The 18684-nt window shown below is 39.5% G+C and overlaps 2 protein-coding genes across 2 annotated transcripts; both read right to left on the bottom strand.

Annotated features, from left to right (window-relative positions):
• Positions 1–349: 349 nt before the first annotated feature.
• ptk6b (PTK6 protein tyrosine kinase 6b) lies at positions 350–7024 on the bottom strand. Its single transcript, XM_030767502.1, has 8 exons — positions 6627–7024; positions 5796–5917; positions 5190–5350; positions 4106–4274; positions 2585–2743; positions 1615–1796; positions 759–912; positions 350–540 (listed from the first exon to the last, which is right to left on the bottom strand). Exons 1-8 carry the CDS (start codon positions 7022–7024, stop codon positions 350–352), a joined length of 1536 nt encoding a protein of 511 aa, XP_030623362.1.
• A 1397-nt stretch (positions 7025–8421) lies between these two features.
• On the bottom strand, positions 8422–17222 carry srms (src-related kinase lacking C-terminal regulatory tyrosine and N-terminal myristylation sites). The gene is made up of 8 exons (XM_030767503.1): positions 16876–17222; positions 15800–15921; positions 14252–14418; positions 12031–12178; positions 10481–10639; positions 9682–9863; positions 8961–9117; positions 8422–8621 (listed from the first exon to the last, which is right to left on the bottom strand). The coding sequence occupies exons 1-8, from the start codon at positions 17220–17222 to the stop codon at positions 8422–8424; spliced, it is 1482 nt and encodes a 493-aa protein (XP_030623363.1).
• Between the last annotated feature and the right edge of the window lie 1462 nt (positions 17223–18684).

The raw sequence follows: 18684 nt of genomic DNA, 5'->3' as shown, positions 1-18684 counted from the left end.
AAAAAAAAGTGTCCTCACAGTCTTAGTGTGTGAGGTTATTCCACACTGTCTCAGGAGATATGACTTAAAGCACAGTTAGAAAGTCCTCCTCATGCATAGTATAGGCTGTATAGGCTTTTTCTCCCAGCAAACCATTTCCACCGCTGTAATTTCCACTGCTGTGATGGGATCATAATCCAAAGCAGATTCCATAAGGGTTTCATACAATAGCTCAACACAGCATCGTGTTGTGTTGAAACTCCTGAGCCGTGGAAACAGCTGCCTTTCTGTGATTGTCGCACTGCTCTGTCAGCCCTGGTTTATACTGCCTCCCGGTGGCCAGATCCCTGCGTGTCAACACGTCGAGTGTTCACTCCAGCTCAGAATAGCGATTCACATTCTCCAGGTCAGGTTTCAGGTCTTTAAAATCCGGTCTGTCCTCTGGGTTATCCCTCCAGCAGGCTAGCATGATGTCATAGACGTACTGGGGACATTTGGTTGGGGCCGGCATTCTGTAGCCGTTCTCAGTGATTTGATGATATACCTCGCGGTTGGAAAAAGCTACAGCACCAAAAAAGAAAAAAAAAAAGAAAAAAAAAAAAGAAAACAGAAACAGATAAAGCATTGAATTCCCCGACATAGTAGGCTTTCAAATACAATAGCTACGAACGAAAGCTTTCATAAAACACTCAAACACGCACAAACATGCAAAAAAGCTTGATTTGGAGACAGAGCGGTGTTGTAGTGGATGCCAGTTGGTCGTGATGCAGGTATCCTACCTGGATAAGGAATTCCTCCATAGGTGAGCATCTCATACAGCAGAACTCCGAAAGACCACACATCCGATTTGTTGGAGTAACGTCCGTGACTGATTGCTTCAGGGGCACACCACTTATAGGGAATGGTCTTATCCTCAGATGTGTAAAAGGGCTCCTGGACAAAGAACATAGCAACAGGAGCAGCCAATCACCAACAGGTTTGTGTAACGTCACATACCATATTTTAAGAATCAGAGCTATGAACACAGATGCTACAACACATCTTTTTCAAGAGTGTTATGTGTCTGCAAAATGTGTTTTCTGCTACATATAGTTAATAGTAACATTGTAAACTTGAAGGCCATATATTATTTAAAGATAAAAAGAGACAGAATGTAGACTCTCTAAGACTTGTTTTGTACCATGTCCAAAGGAAAGACTTTGGTAAGCGCATTTTTTCCTTTTAAGTGTCACTGAAGGCAGAGAAGACTGAAGAGCACAGGAAAAAGTCTGAAACAGTACATGTTTATCTGTTTTTCCCTTTGTCTGATAATTTTTTTTTTTTTTGCTCCGAACCAGCACCTCAAACCAACCAATGGAGAGTACTTGGAATTATGCCAAATTGGGAGGGAAGATTAGAAATACCAAGAAAATTTGTTTTGGGAATTATTGTCCAGGTGTCTGCTGGATCTCTGGTTGTATAATAATCAATATTATTATACAACCAGAGATCTAGCAGAAGCCTATCCAAGTATGGTTTTCTAGTGTTTTTGCATTTAGTAGTTTACAGGTTTAATGTGTTTGGCTGTGGTATATTCAAGTGTGATGCATATTTAGGTGTGGTATTTTTTTTAAGTTTTGGTGTATTCGGGTGTACCTTGATGATTCGGGCCAGACCAAAATCAGCCACTTTGCAGATGTAGCCTTCGCCGACCAGAACATTCCGTGCTGCCAAATCTCGGTGGATGCTATTGTTGGCCTCAAGGTAAGACATCCCATCAGCCACCTGGGCTGCCATGTCAATCAGAGAAATCCTGTCTAAAGCAGCACCCTCTTCACCTGGGTAAGGGTGAGATATTCAGATTGATACAGAGATTAAAGGTTATCAGCAAACACATGTTGGGAAATATGTGACATAATACTCATATATTTTGACGTATCTGAAGAAGTATTTTATCATTGTGAATATGTGAACAAGTTTTCATTGGAAAAAAATGAAACTGACAAAATGTTCATTTTTTTTATCCAAGGGTGAACAGAAAAGGAAAAAAGCATTAATACATTAATTTTGGGGCCTTCATTCGTCTTACTCAGAAAAAAACAATGAGTCTACCTGAGGTCTAGTATAATTTTCCATTAAAGACCACATTACTGCCTGACCCCTTTTCAAATGCTGCATTTGGTCATGTTGAATCAAACAGTTATTGTGGTTTAATGCAAAACAAAATTTTATATATTTTACATGCAAAATTTTACATGTCCAGCCTTTTCAAGAAGAATGTATGTTATCACAAGCTTGTAAATATTTTAAAGAGATCCTGAGGGTAGGGCCACAGACTTCAGATGTTCTGAAGACAAATTTGGTTGAAGCTTGTTGAAAGAATCTTGTTTTGTCAGTATGCTATGGAACAAATACTGGGTGATGACACCATAAGCTAACATCAGCATTTTAAAGTAAAAGAACTGACTAACTAATCTGATACAAGGATCTCGGTTTCTTAGGTTAGGGAGCAAAGACTGAACCCCAGCATAAATTACTCAACATTTATTCTTCAAAACAGCTCAACTCCATTTTCCTACACGTTCTAACAGTAGAGGGTGCGGTATGGGACAGAAGAGTGACTGACTTCTGAGGAGTTTGAGCAGGTCGCCTTTCTCCATGAGCTCAGTAATGATGTAATAAGGGGTAGAGGCTGTGCAGATGGCAAACAGGGAGATGAGATGCCTGTGTCTGAGTCGCTTCAGTATCTGCACCTCCTGCTGAAATTCGGTCTGATCCAGGGACTCTGAGGGTGTGAACAGAGAGAGAGAGGAAGACAGAGAGAGAACAATAATGAGAACTGTAACATCAGTGAGAGAGTACAGAAGTGAACTAAACTGTGTTGATTTGACTGTAATGTAAGTGTAAGTGTAATGGAGTTGATTTGAGCTAAGCTAAATAAGGAAACTGCATGTAAAGTAAATGCAACAATGAGATTATTGTGTGTTTCTGCATGACCCACATGACAAAAATAATTGAGGATATTAGGTTTTCTTTCGTACTCTTACGCACACAAAGACAATGAGGAGAAACTTGCTCAACAACATTCCTTTACCCGATGGATACCCCTCACACAGTTTTTCCTCCTTATGCTGATTCACATTTCATTCAGTGTAAACTTAACAAATTGTAAATCCTGTTTAAACAGAGCAGAGTTTCACTATGTGTAGTTTTTGGGTTTCTAGTCATACGTTCAATGCACCTGCCTATTTATGCATAAATGTATTGACAAGTGGAAGCACACTATGGTATAAACAGGAAAGATGAGTAATACTGGTTTAACCCCACTGTTGTTTCAACACTCAAAGTATAAGAACTCCTTATTATGATGCTCACAGCATCTTGGCTTTATCCTGGAAACAAAAGCACCTATTATTCTGTAGTAGTCAAAATATGTGTGATAAATATCTTCATTCAAGTTCTCTGATAAATGCCTGATTACATAATTTCTCATGTTAAGAGACCAATATGCAGAGAATTAATGAGTTTCACATTTAAGCCAATAACAACAATTATGTATTTGTCTGAAAGGCAATCACAGCAGTGACATTTTTCCAAACCCTCCTTCACACAACTGAAGTGGAAAAGCTCTTTTTGGTCTTGGCTTTACGTCCATTTGAAGAGAACACTTTACCATGCAAAATTTTACATGTCCAGCCTTTTCAAGAAGAATGTATGTTATCACAAGCTTGTAAATATTTTAAAGAGATCCTGAGGGTAGGGCCGCAGACTTCAGATGTTCTGAAGACAAATTTGGTTAAAGCTTGTTGAAAGAATCTTGTTTTGTCAGTATGCTATGGAACGAATACTGGGTGATGACACCATAAGCTAACATCAGCATTTTAAAGTAAAAGAACTGACTAATCTGATACTAGTATCTCGGTTTCTTAGGTTAGGGAGCAAAGAGAAGTGTCAATATAGCAGCAGAACAAGTACTTTTATTGGTCTGTCCTGCTGACAAAGGTTTAAGATTCATCTATTTGGTGTGAGATCTGCAGCTTAACTGACCGCTATGGTCCTTCATATGTTCTGCTTCTAAAATGGTCTATTTTCGTCACTTCTGTTACTTTATAACAAAACCCTTTTATATGAATTTAAGCAGGATTACCTTCAGTCTTGAGGACTTTTATGGCTACGTTGACACGGTCCTTCCACTTGCCCCGATACACGTCTGCAAAGTGTCCCTTCCCAAGCTGTCTTTCCAGAGTGAACTCCTCTTTGGGCAGTTCCCAATCGTCCACTGTGGAATGAGATAAGTCCTGGGGCTGAGGCTCTTTCTGTGGAGGGTGAACACAGGGATTTAGATGACACACGGTAGGTGATTCGTAGGGGGGATGAGGGGGGATGCCATCCCCCTTGTTAACAAAATAACCAATATGCATCCCCCTCATTAACCTGCCATCCCCCTGTGTACTCTATAGAGTAGTGTCAGTGACCATTGGGCCATCCCCCTGTTAAAAAAATAACAAATTGCCTACTGATCACACACACACACACACAAACACATACACACACTTTCACTATATAGACCACAAGCTGCTTGGTTACAGGTGGTTTCTTCCTTTCCTTGCCTCTCTCACTCCCTCCCTCTCTGTCCTCTACGCCCTTTACTGTCTGTGATAAAAAGATAAGTTTATTAAAGCAGTAAATGGATCTTTGGACTGCACTTTATTATTGATGTCTTCTCTTTATGGTCTTTATTTTTTGAGGATCTGTGTTACTGAAATAAAAGTCTCTTGCCTGTACACACACTCGAAGAGAGGAAGGAGATGATTACACAGCTATATAAATGACCTATGCTACATAGAGGAGTACGTGTCTGGTCATTTCTTGGTTCAGTCCGTTAGTTAATAAATTGAGAAGAAAGTCCCATTAGGGAGAAACGGAAGTGAGGTCACCAGCGGTGGCCCTCAGAGCCAGTGGCTAATGCCACTTCCTCCCCCCCGCTTCTCTATTTACACACTGACAGTAGCCGACAGGAAGAAGACACAAAGACAGAGAGAGAGAGAGAGAGAAAGATTGAGAGAGAGAGAAACAGAGAAATAGAAAGAGCGAGCAAGAGAGAACGTGCAATAAAATTTGAGAATTGCAAAGTGAAATATTGAGTGAAAAATATGCACAGAATAAAAGAGATGGAGAGTGAAGATTGAGACAGGTAAAAGAAAAAAAAAATATTAACCACAATATCTCACCCTAATACAAGCCTGGCCTAATCTGTCCACTGAGGCTAGGCGTCTGGTTTTGTAATGCTCAATCAGGTCCTGAAGACTGGAGAATTTCCGACTTGGATCCACATAAAACTGCCCAGCAGCTTTAATGATCTTAAAGTGCTTAGCTCTGTTTTCCGCTTTCACTGTGAGTTAAGGTGCAGAGATGAGGATTTCAGAAGGGTAAGATGTATCACACACACACACACGAAACCTCAGTCAGTGGTCTCAGAAAAAATAATGAGAAGCTGAGTCATGAGAAAGTAATCTACATTTTAAAGAAATTTGTTATCAGACATTACAAAGAGACAGACAATTAGACAAGTTTACATGTACAGTTATTTACTGTTGTAAACAGGGAGTTCTCACATAACATGCTCCTGCTATCTCATTCATTTTTCAGATTTTGGGATAACCTCAGATTTTGGGATGGGAACTTGACTTGGCTTTCAGAACAGATATTTCCTCCCCATCTCTCTCTGTATCTCTCTCTCTGTATGTATTCATGCTGAAACATATTCACTGTGCGTGCACACATGCACACACACACACACACACACACACACACACACAATACAAACAAACACACACCTGAGAGCACATATCCCACATTTTCGGTCTCGCTGAGCCGGACCAGAAAAGACCCATCTTTGTTTTCTGGTGTCATGAGATGGCTCAAGGCTTCAAATCGACTCATTTTCCCAAAATACCATCTGATATACCCAAAAAAGACAGTCAGCATATTATCAGTCCATTCACTCACTGACACTGTACAGTGAAACAGGTGTGTGTGTGTGCTTGTGTGGTCTTGGTAATCTTCCAAATTTAGAAACATGTTATTAAAATGTGCATGTAAGTTTATTTGGATAAAAAATCAGTTCTTTTTCCTATTTAGAAATAAATATATGCTCTCTCTCTCTCTCTCACACACACACACACTTATAGATAGATAGATATATAAATGTTATGTCATGTTGCTGAATCAGCATCTCCTTCTATTTATGGGCCAGCACGGAATCAGCAATCAAAAGCAAAACAGTAACTCAGCACCAACTCCTGAAGGCTGACAAAAGGTTTTGGAACTGACTTGTCCGACATAAGAGGGTGGGCTAACGAATACATAATATTATCCCCGATACAGAGGTGTGAGAATACATTATTAAAAGAATTACATAATAAATAATTCAAATAAATAGTTAAATTCCTATTTAAGTAACTCCACAAAACAAAAGGCTACATTTAGTTCGTAGAATGAACAAATAAAACATTTTATACGTAGACCAAAATATCAGATAAATAAACTGATTTAATATATGCACTTTACAAACCAGTTCGACGAACGATAAAATGTGACTCAGAACACTGATTATTCACGGCTTTCTGGGACTGCAAAAAATTAGACAGAGCCTCTGAGATACTCACGGCTCTCCCGACTCCGATTCTTCCCTTTCCAAATAATTGTAAGGGACGAAACCGGTGGCGAGTGTACATCCATTCCTGTCAATTTTTCGCGCGGTCCACCATTCCCCAGTGCTATTAATTACGTTAAACAGGTCGCCAGCCTCGAAAGACAACTCCTCCTCTGCCCTAGCTTCGAAGGACCAAAGCGCTCTGTAAATCATCTTGTCTTGTCGAGGACAGTGCGGTGCGTAATGCAGTATAGATTCTTCGCCACCGTTCAGCGTGATAGAATCTACGATATCACTAGTTCGATCATGTTCTTCCTTTACGGTGGCATGCCCGTCTTCTCTGGGTTTTGCGAATATCTTGTCCCATAATGTCTTGAGACATGGACAAGATTTCCTTAAACACTCCCCCATGTGATATTGTGTGTAGAATATTCAGTGCACTCCGAACTAGGTGCGCTACAGTGCGCACACCTGTTTGTCAAGTTGCCTCAGTGTGGAATGTTAGGAACGTGTTCCGAGATGTGTAGAGGGCGGACAAGTGCGAGTAAAAATCAGTTTCCTCGTTATTACACTGCTTAGTTGCTACATGCATGTTGTCTCCGCCCAACGTTCTTTATTTGGCTTTTCCCTCCCTCTCTCTTACACAATGTCTCTCTCTAACTCGCACACATACCCACTCACGCCTATATATACATATACATATATATAAATACATACACAACGTTTATTAAAAATACTTATTTTACAATTAATTTAAATCATTAACACCTCTGTCCTCCTGAACAAGACACTGTACTATTTTAGGGTAAGACATGTAAATGAATACAGTGACACGAGTTGAAGGAGGGAAAAATTGATTATATGGCTTAAATGTTCATTTCTTCATTTACATCTGACAAAGTACAAGTTGTAAAATTGCATATCTGGTCTTAATAAAATCAGTGGAATTTGGCCACACAGAGGATTAAAGCCAAGCAGAAAAACGTCCAAGTTCTCTTGCGCTGAAAGGCTGTAAATAACCTTCATCCACTCCTGTGCTCTTGGTTGGTGGTTGTCAAGTCCACAGATGGCAGGTGAATTGTCTGTAAACATTTTCACTCTCTTCTCACAACAAAAGTGACCTGACCCAAAGTGGTCAGCGACTTACGGGCCCAATTCTACCCCGAAGTTCAACTACTATTGTGGCAAAAAAAATATTTGGCATCACAAAAGACATGCATGCACACCCACTTCTTATCACACATCATTCCATTACTAGTTCAGTTCAGACTCATTGTTCTTCTGTTTGAATGATACCTGTTTGTTTTTTTTGTTTGTTTGTTATTTAACTGAATAGTAGGTGTCATGACAGACCGGTGTGAAACAGGTCCTCAGAAACATGAACGGACAGAGATTACTCTTCTCTCGATCCTCCTCCACTCTCCTCACGTTAACATATGCATTACTACAGCATTTTCAGCTGAGGGTATTATTGCACATCACCTCTTTAAAATGTAACAGAAAAAAATAAAATAAAATTACTTTACATAACATTAGAAACAAAAAGAATGCAAAAAAACTCAAAGAATTGAGGAAGAAACTAAACTGGTGTACAGATCAACCGCCCAATGACTGTGTGTGGTTGGAGTGTGTGTAAGTGCATTTATGAGGTGTATTGCACAGTTCTTTTCATCCCTCTTCTCTTTTCCCACCTCTTTCCATCATTCCTCTTCATTTGCCACAACTGTCATTGTCCATCTCTATGTTCCTCCATCATCCTGTTCTACTCCTCCCTCTCCGTACTTCTCCTGTCCTCTTTTCTTCTTGTTCTATACCTCAATGGTTTTGAAGTAGATTCTGGAATAGATGTTGTCGAGCTGGCTATGCAGAGCGTGGAATGAGGGTCGTTTGGAACTCTCAGGATTCCAGCATTCCAACATCATGCGGTAAATATTGGGTGGGCAACGGGTAGGAGACGGCAGCCTGTACCCTGAAGACAACAGCTCCAATACCTCCTTATTAGACTTACCTAGATATGCGCATTGCGTGGGTAAGAGGGAGAGGGAGAGTGGTTGAGTTCACAAAACGAGAGAGAGAGAGAGAGAGAGAGAGAGAGAGAGGGATAAAAGAGAAATAGGAGAAAAAAAATAAAGAAGGGACAGTCTTACATACATGCGTTACTTACAGACATACATATGTATGTATCATTACTATAAAATACAATACTGAGGGTAACTGAGGCTGTGAGAGCAGAAACTCCCCCACAAAAAACCCCCTCAAAAAATAGCCCTCTACCATGTGATGAACATGTCACTTTGACAACACAATTTTAAGCAATTTATGTTTTCAAACATTTTTAATGATGTACCATCATAGGGCATCTTCCCCCGTGACATCATCTCATAGAGCAACACTCCGAATGACCAGACGTCTGATTTAACGGAGAAGCGTTGGTAAAGAGCAGCCTCTGGAGCAGTCCAGCGAACAGGGATCTTAGTGTTCCTACTGGCCGTGTACACGTTGTCCTGGCAATGGCCGAGAAAAACACCAGCAATCACATTAGCAATCTGGAAACTAAACAGCGCTACATATCAAAAACCAAAGGAAGAAGAAGTAGAACAAATATAAGATCCCTATCAAATCGCTGTCCCTGGGCAGGACATACTGAAATAAGTACTTCCTATAAATTTCTTAACAATTTTCTTTTGAAACAGATTCATATAAAAGGTGTGAAATGGGTAGTTCTGGGGCTCTGTGGCCGTTGTGTTGACAATAGACAATCTGTTTCTGTGTGACAGAAACTAGCTAAGTAGTATAATCTACACTGCAAAATTTGTAGTGCAACTAAATGTGACCTAAGTTCTTCACTGAGGTCTCCCAATGAATCTTTAGGGCTGGATTCGACTGGTTTAACATATCATGTTTAACCAGTCAAAAGCAAAAGAGGATATTTCAATGACTCATCAGATGGGAATTTTTTACTGTGATTCATGTACAAAAGCAGGGGAATACTGCCTTTTTTCTTTTTTTTTTATTTCAGGCTCAAAATTTACAGAAACCCAATAGGTCTGTGCTTCAACTTCTAGTACCTTGATAATGCGAGCCAAGCCAAAGTCGGCCACTTTACAGACAAGGTCGTCTCCCACCAGGATGTTTCGTGCGGCCAAGTCACGATGGACAATGTGTCGATCCTCCAGATAGGCCATGCCCTCTGCTACCTGACAAGCCATGTAGATCAGGTGAGCTGACGTCAACAGCTGGCCCTCGGGTGCTGTGGAGAGAAAGGGACGAAGAGAGAGGGGTGGAGAGAGGGAAAGAGAGAGATAGATATAATGCAGGGATACAACACAGAAAGAACACCATTCTGAAACTTAAGTGAAACTTTAGTCAGAAAGTCAGAAATATCACAGTTCCAGTTCTTCAATAACACTGTTATTCCTTTCTTTGCAGTAGCAAATTTGTTGCTCATTCACACTTCAAAATATTTCCGCTTTAAATAGGGGAAGTAACACAATTTTGTAATAATCAGAGCGGCTTGAAAATAAATGACAGACCAAATGAGCTTATGCTATTCTTAAAAACATTTAAAATAGATATTTAATTCAAATACGATTTTCTCTGCGAATTTTAACCATATAAACGTCAAAGTGTTGCTCAAATGCTAACCACATCAATGCCATTGAAGCGCCTCATTCATGCCACAGACACCATAGATACCCCCCCCCATTGCAGCTTGTTTTATAACAACGCTCAGTCACTGTACATTAAATACAGGGTACCAAAAGGGAACTTTTTAAACTGAGAAATAACACAATCAGTGTTAACTGATCCATAATAACTAAAGAATGAGACGTGACTGGGTGATAATGTGGAGTGAGGGAGACTCACTGGAGAGGTAGGCCTTGAGGCTGCCTTTGGTCATGAGCTCAGTGACTATGTAGACAGGTTCACCGCGAGAGCACAAAGCAAGCAGCTGGATCAGTTTGGGGTGGTGTAGATTTTTTAGAGCGTGGACTTCCTTCACAAACTCGTCCAGTTTAGTGTCATCTGAGTGTGTGGGTGGGTGAGGGGGTGAGAAGGAGGGAAAGAGAACATCAGTAACTATCATAGAGAAGAGTAGTCTCAATCCAAAATTAAAAAAAAAAAAAAACATGCTTGTCAAAATCTGCAAGCTTCCTCTTTCATGTTTAACAAGCGATGTGGTTTAAATTCAGTCGCTGTTTGCTATATGGCGTAAACAGAGTATATGTCCAGAATGAGTTCCTTAATCAGACACAGGTAATAGCAAGTAGCCATCAGTGTTTCCTCTTCAAAAAAGCAAAACAGGAAAAGTTGCATTTTTGTGGTTTGGTAGCAATCTGTAAATACTTTTGCAAACAGAGACCTTTTGTTTGTCAAATGACCCCTTCAAATAATGATGTAGCATTTTATCTTAGTTGATGAAGTGATGTCATCCCATCGGCAGTGACGCAAGCAAGCAAAAGATTCCACCTAATCTTCTCAGAAACTCAGCTGAATGTACTGGAGTAGCTGAGGGGTCTTCAGGTGAGTCCATCACGCATTAATGATTTATGTATTGAAAGACAGATCTTCTCTTCTCTGTAATGCTCTCTTCACGACTGGACGTCGGAGCTGCCACACACTCCTCTCATGCAGTCTGCCGTGTTTTGCAATTTTGGTAACTGACAAAACAAACTTTCCCTGTTTGTTAAGAGACCAGTCGTGTTATTACGATGGCTTCAGAATCCCCCCCGGTTTGCTTAGGTTGTTACACTCTCTCTTACACATCATTCCCTCAGGTTTACAAAAAACAAAGAGACACAGTGGGGAGGCAGCTAGGCTCAAGAGACTTTATCTTGTAGACTTCAGATCGAATCTATGTGTCAGCGCCAGGCAAGATGATGAATGAATTGGAACAGACGCTTTGAGAGAAATACATGAAGTGGAACAATGGGTGTGCCTCTCCTCTGGTATAGAGAGGCTGGGGACTCTTCCTCTTTGGAGTAACAATAGTATTTTAGTGTGTCAGCTGGGGGCACACAGGTGTTTTACTGCTGGTGTATGTGTGTGTGTGTGTGTGTGACACTGGCATAGAAAATCTCTCACAAAAAAGGAAGTATAGAAACAAAGATTGTTCCTCTCTGGACTGAAAAATAAGGGAACCTGTTCTGATACAACAAAAAATACTCTGGCTCAAGAGCACTGTTCCCACATCATGTGTGTTTAGTAAAATGACTGCTGAACTTTTACTGGTCTTATCAGAGATCTGACGCCTTGCCACGGCTGAGAGGTTCTGGGAAGGCCTGTGAGAGGAACTTTTCATACACCAAAAAACACAATGAGACAAAGTCTCACAACAGCATTTCAATCCAAGGTGGCCTGCATTGGAAAATGGTGTTACCCTGGAAAACTGGACACCTTGCAGAGGGCTTGCTCACCTTGTTTAAGCATTTTGATGGCCACCTTCTGGTTTTTAACAGTCCACACTGCCTCCCAGACTTCTCCGAAATGACCCTCTCCTAGCTTCTTATGCAGTTTAAACTCCTCCCTTGGTCTCTCCCATGGCTCCATGTCAAAGAGCTCCCTCTGCAGGCCATAAAAGGAATTACAGAGAATAGGTCACTTAACATGTTATTTTTCATTTTATGAATTCATTGTTAATCTTCTGATGATAGAACAAGACCACAGTTTCCGTGCAACAACTGAGTTTCCATTAATTAGTGGAACTCAGGTAGAGCCACAGAACTGATCTTAGCTGGTGTGGTATGGTGGAAATATGGAATCATCTTAGATGTGCTCCCACTGAAATTTCGGTTTGTAAGAGCTCATTTCATAATCTACCATACCAAAGTTCACTGACAACCAAGGTAATGCTGATAAACTGTGTTGAGGGCATGTGTGTATGAAGAAGTGATCACGTGTAGCGTTCTTTGCATGCACTGTAAGGCAGAAAATCAAGGACAAAGTCAATGATAATGAACAATAAGCAGTAAAAGTATGATAAAACTGTACAGAGCGCTGATAGTGGAGTGTCTGCTTTCAAGCATGTACAAAGCACTTAAGCGGAGGACTATAAAGATTTTTGAAGGAAAAGTTATGAAGTCATGTATTTGGGGAATTGGGACCAAGACTTGCAAATTATTTACAGATTTTATTATTCCAGATCTTTCTGACAGAACTCTTCTTACTCAGCCAGACTCAACATAGAGAGTAGCATTTTACTGTGAGGAAAATCACGTCTCTGACCGAAATAATAAGGCCATATATCCCTCTTTAAAAATTTCACAGGCAATGGAAGACCAGGATCTTATTTCCCCTTTTTAATTCATTATCTGTGTCTTCTTCTTCTCATTATCAACAATACAGAATATTCATTACAAAAAGTGACTGTCTTTCAGTTATGTTCTCTCTTCTAGAAGAGTGACTTAAAAAAAAAAGCAATACTATTTCAGATCTAAAAAAAAAACCAAAACAAAAAAACATTTTCAAAACGTTAGAAAAATAACCAAATAATACAGAAGTACATCATGAAATAAATGGTTTTGAAATTTTGTAATGATTCAGCTACATCTAATGACTCCCTAAGATTGAAATTTTATGCTTAGTAACATCAGATATCTTAACTGCTCCTTCAAAGTCCAGTGCACACAGGCAAAATGAAATATAGGACCGATTTTCATACACAGTTTCTAAGTTATAATATTTATAAATGAAAGTATAAATATTTTGCTGTGCTTTAAAACAAACATCAGACTTTGTATCTATGGCTCCACAATGAACTATCTGACCAAATTTCAGTAACAAAACAGAGAAGTGGAACATATGATTAAAATCAGTATATCAACACTAGATGGGTATTAGAATGCCTGAAATACCATGACCCAAAATAAACCACACAACACTTATGCAAACAAAAACAAATGAGTCAAAATGTGTGTGTGTGTGTGTATGAAAGGCTTAAATAAAAGGATAAGAAAAAAAGGCAGGCAGCTCCTTGTAGAAAGTGAGTGAACAAATGAACAAATAAATGGAGGAGTGTTTGAGTCTCTGTGGATATCCCTGTCCACTGATTCAGTCTCAGTGTCTCCCCTAGAAAGAGTAGAGAAGAGACTGGAATCATGACGAGGCTTCGCGCAAACAAAAACCCAAACCAAACCCAAACCAAACAAAAAAAACATGCAAACAAAAAAAAAAACTGCTTCCACACTACTGCACTCATTCTCTTTCAAAGGCAAAACAAAACAAAATGCAAACCAAAAGAAAAAAAGCTTAAGAATGTTTTAAATGTTCTTATCACTATGTTGGTGATGAGAACACTTAAAACAAAAAGCATTTAACCAGGATCTGACACTGGACATTTTCTAAATGAACGGACCACACAAGGTCATATTAACTTGTTTGGTATGTGTCATTTACCAAACAACAAGTTTATACTTCAACATAATCTCAGAATAATCTTACTCCTAAGTAATGTTGAAGTATAAATTTACCCTTAGGCTCCCTTTAAAGTATTAAGTTAGAGGAGATTATTTACACAGGGGCGTACAAGAATTAATGTGCTGAAACTGTATATGTTTAGAGTGTGTCTGTGTGTGTGTGTGTGTGTGTGTGTGTATGCATACACGCATGTGGTGGGGGTCCTAAGACCGCTGTATTTACCTGTTGGACACATGGCTGATCCAGTGGGCAGCCAAGGCTCCGTGAATTGTTCTGGTAGTATCGGATCAGTTCATCCAGTGTGGCGAACGAAATCTTGTCTGACACAAAATATGCCCCAATGGTGGAACGATGGATACGGAAATGATAGACAGAGCCTTCATTCCTAGCTGTGAAAGAAAGAACACTTTTGTCAACAAATCTGACTGTGTAGGTGTTTTTGAGCCTTAACTTTAAAATGATTTGTACCAGTGGTGTACTCAAATCAGAACTGAATTAAGAATCCCTCAATAATTACAAATCAATTCTTGACCTTGAATTTGAACTGATAGAGTAAACAGATTATATAGAACTGGAATCTGAATTTGAATGAAAGAAAACAAAATTGAGCACATTTACGTTCAACGAAGTACTAATGCCTCTTCAATATCAGTATCACATATGGAAATAAGAAACACTCTTCCGCCTCTTTACAACTGCTATGAGATCCTGATAAAACCCTCCTAAAACGAATTCTCCTAAATGGAAAACGTATTTACCTTTCATTTGAATGGGAAAAATGTCTGTGCGTTCTTAAACCCCCAATACTGAAACCTGTTTATACTGAAACAATACTAAATTCCATGAAATGCTCACAATTATTTGAATATCTAACTTAACATAACACAAGCTAAAATGAATTTCCCTTCATTAACGAAGAGGTTGAGGAAATTACAATGAGGATTACGGGTAGTGGTTTGTTGTTGTTCGTAAAGTGCAGAAATTACGATTGGTCCTCTTGAGTTTGGGAAAAAAGCGTCGTGAAAACATGAGTAGAGGTACTCACTGAAACACCACGTAAAGTCGAATTCTTGAAAGGGCTTGTCTCGGGGGAAGATTGCATATAAACCAATAAAATACATTCCTTAATATGTTTGGTACAGACATTTGTTATTAGTATGCATAATAGGCTAATATATAGGCCTATGTGGAGTTGAGTACACCTTCCCTGACATCGGAACCTTTCCCTAAAGTGCATTAAACCAACTGTCAAAAATAACACTTGGCTGTCAATGTTGTATATATTTCATCAAATTTGTTATAAATATGGAAAAAAATACATTTCGTACAATGCACCGGTTTAATCTTGTTCACAAAAAGGAAGATAAACAAATACACAGGTTAACTTCAGATATGTTAAAATTTAAGTTACCTTTTTAGAGTAGAAACTATAACTTACGATTATAAGTACTAAGATTTAAAAACAAGTCCCAGTCCCAGTTATTGTGCGACTTAGTTCTAGTGCTGTAGTTATTGCACGTGATAGTGTGAGAGCAGTGATTCCAGTAAAAAAAGTATTGCACTACTGGGTATCTGGTGGTGGGTGACCGGTCAAAGTGATTGGAGGAAAACTATTTTCAGTTTCACTCTGAGGAATTCTCTTGAATGGGAGTCAGCTCCTGTAATGCATATGTTATGTTTATGTACATATGAGAATGCAATTCTTCATTGCATAGAGACATGCCATTGGGTGGGGATTAGAGAAAGAGAGATAAAGAGAGAGAGACTGACCTGAGATTGTGTACTCATCACTGTGACTCTCGCTGATCCGGACCAGGAAGGAACCTGTTTTATTCTGAGGAGACAAGAGCAGCTTCTCAGCTTTCTCTCTGTTTATATTCCCATAGTACCACCTGCACAAACACACAGGAGTGGAAAGGAGCTTATGTAAATGTTTGTCATGCAACAAACATTTTTAACGTTGGAGCGCATTATTGTTTATGCAACTACTTTAGTCATATATTACAGTTTTAATAAGTTGTCCATTGCAATCTTATTTCTGCAAATTCTCAGTGCCATCATGTATGTTGTTGAGGCGGTAAACACGGGTGCGGCCGCGCGCACTTTGTTGTTTTTGTACGTTTCCATGACGCTTGAGTTTCGGTGACATTCGGGGCAAACGGTAGGCAGGAACACAGGTGAGGCACCACCTAGGTAGGCACGGTCCCAAGCACGAGAACAATGTGAGTGTGCTGGGGTTGGATGCCCTTCAGCATTTAGTGATGAACTGAAGCTACCATTGGTTGATCTCACTTACACAAGAAGAACAATAAGGTAGTAAATGATAGCGCAATGAAATACAATAGCACACACGGAACGACTCATGCTTGTGCTGAGGTACAGATGCTTAGCTATGATGAAGAGATACGCGAGACTACGACGGGACTGTTTGCCGTAACACCTCCTTCTGTCAAATCAAAAAGTTTACTTTAAAGGGCGTCAGTAATAGGCCTACATTACAAGAATCACTACCTTACGTAATTGGTAGATTCCAGACCCTGACATATTATATTTACTTCCAGATATAACCAATGTTTACATTGTTTGAAACGGGTGGTGTCAATACATTAAAGTGAAAGGTTCCTCAGATTAGTGTATCGTGGCATGAGAGTTTCATATAACGTTTCTGTAAGAAAAGTTTAAACCTAACATAGGATTTGTTACCTTTAAGTCATTTAAACATGATCACTATTTTTGACTGTCAACTAATCGATTAGAACAGCAGGGGAAGCACGCAATTCCATTGAAATAACAGAAAGTAGCCTAGTCACCAATTTGACTACATGTTAATCTTTGAGAGAACTTACTTGTAGTTGGCAAATTCATCTTTCAACAATGCCACATAGTTAGCTGGGACTAAGCCGGACTCCAGGTCACCGGTGAGTTTTTTGGCAAGCACATAGTCCCCCCTCTTCTCAATAACCGACAGTTTGTCTCCCTCCTTCACTGTCAGTTCCTCTTCGCTCCTGGCTTCGAAATCGAACAAAGCCGCATAGAGCTGCGTTGGTTTCTTTTTCGGAGCCGGCACTCGAATATCACCTGAGACTGTACGGATTTCTGCCGGTCGTGTAATGTTCGGGTAGTGAAATTCTGGCCATATCCAATTCCATAATCGACTCAAACAAGGCATACATGCTCGACAACAGCCCTCCATCCCACACGGATATACAACGAGCTTCCACGATGAACGCCAGTGTAGCCAAATTAATTAGTTTGTGGCTACTCAAAAAAGAATCAAACACCTTAACGCTTTAGTTAAGTGGTATTTTTTTACTCGTCATTCAGCGATGACTAGACGTCTTGATACTTCCCTCACCCTCTTTTGTCCTTTGCTTCAGCTAACGCAGTGCACGCTGCTGCAGCGGAGGAGCAGGTGAAACCGGTTCTGTGTTGAAATGGATCACACAGTAAAAATTGCTCTGGTCATGGGAATGCGGAAACGATATTTTAAAAGATCGCATTTTCAGGGAAAACGTGGAGGCGAGACAAGATCAAAAGATTCTCAGTGTGGAAAACGTCTCTTTCTCTTTGGGTTCCATGCTCTAACGCTCAGAGCAACATCAGATTACTGCAGTGTTTTGGAGGCTGTGCTCAGCAGGCGGCAGTTTTTCACTGAAACACACATGTATGTTGTGATGTGCAGAGTGCAAATATCCCGTAGCGTCTTCTTCTGTTAACTTGGCAAGCGTTTATCGGATGCGCAAACGCCAAAACAGCGTAAAGTTATGAGAATTATGTTCTAAATATTAAATCATGGATCCGAGAAATATAAAAAATATTGCAACATTTGAGATAGGTTTGCTCTTAAGTAGTGATCTATTATTTTTCTTTAATGATTTTGACGATTTAAAGACCACCCTAATAGCATGTTACAGAAGACCGACGAAGAGAGAGAGAGAGAGTCAAAAATATTGTTTTATGAATAAGTTTTACTTTCGATTTAGTCCACAGTCGGATTCCAAACCTACAACGTCTGTTCATAAAAACAGGTTACTCTTCGAATCAGTTACCGTAGCCTACAGCTAAAACTACTTAATCGACCGAATTGGGTACCAGAACTACATCACATTCATGGATGAACAGCAACAGACCCTTTCTGTCATTCTCTTAGACAAATAGATAAAACAGACCAGAGCAATTTCCTTTCGATATATAGCACACTGTTTTATTAGTATATTTAGCTTTGTGATGTACAGCCTGGGAGGGAAAAAAGGTCACAATTTCATGTTCTGAGACATTTTACCTAAGCAGCGGCATCACACTGAGGAAAGCGTCATTTCAAATCATTGGTTTTTCATTAATCAAAGTGATATGTTAAGTCAAAGAACCGCCCATGTCGCCTTGCCTTGAAAACAAACAAACTGATTTTTTTCTCTTCTTTTTTCAATGTTTAAGTTGCTTCACATATATATTCATCAACACTTTTCTAAAGAATTAAAATATTTAACCACATGTACTGGAAAAATGTATCCACTGTTATATATAACACAATAAATATAAAAAGAAAAAAATCATTTAATATAATTTATACTGTATCAAAGAGGGAAATGGGGCCGCAGTAAGACTTGTGTTACTTAAAAAAAACAAAAAAAAAACAGCAACAACGACAACAACAA

The sequence above is a fragment of the Chanos chanos genome, chromosome 3, assembly GCF_902362185.1.
Source record: "Chanos chanos chromosome 3, fChaCha1.1, whole genome shotgun sequence".
NCBI lineage: Eukaryota > Metazoa > Chordata > Actinopteri > Gonorynchiformes > Chanidae > Chanos > Chanos chanos.
Note: the sequence above shows the minus strand (reverse complement) of the source record. Positions and strands in the feature narration are given on the sequence as shown.

What these genes read in the sequence shown, in the direction of transcription:
- ptk6b (XM_030767502.1), bottom strand. Translation starts at nt 7,024, where the DNA reads ATGGGGGAGTGTTTAAGGAAATCTTGTCCATGTCTCAAGACATTATGG. An exon ending in GAATCGGAGTCGGGAGAGCC is followed by an intron (nt 5,918 to 6,626) that starts GTGAGTATCTCA and finishes TGGGTATATCAG; the next exon opens with ATGGTATTTTGGGAAAATGA. An exon ending in CCTGCTCAAACTCCTCAGAA is followed by an intron (nt 1,797 to 2,584) that starts GTCAGTCACTCT and finishes ACCCTTACCCAG; the next exon opens with GTGAAGAGGGTGCTGCTTTA.
- srms (XM_030767503.1), bottom strand. Translation starts at nt 17,222, where the DNA reads ATGGAGGGCTGTTGTCGAGCATGTATGCCTTGTTTGAGTCGATTATGG. An exon ending in TGATGAGTACACAATCTCAG is followed by an intron (nt 14,419 to 15,799) that starts GTCAGTCTCTCT and finishes TTTCTTTCACAG; the next exon opens with CTAGGAATGAAGGCTCTGTC. An exon ending in CATCAAAATGCTTAAACAAG is followed by an intron (nt 10,640 to 12,030) that starts GTGAGCAAGCCC and finishes CCACACACTCAG; the next exon opens with ATGACACTAAACTGGACGAG.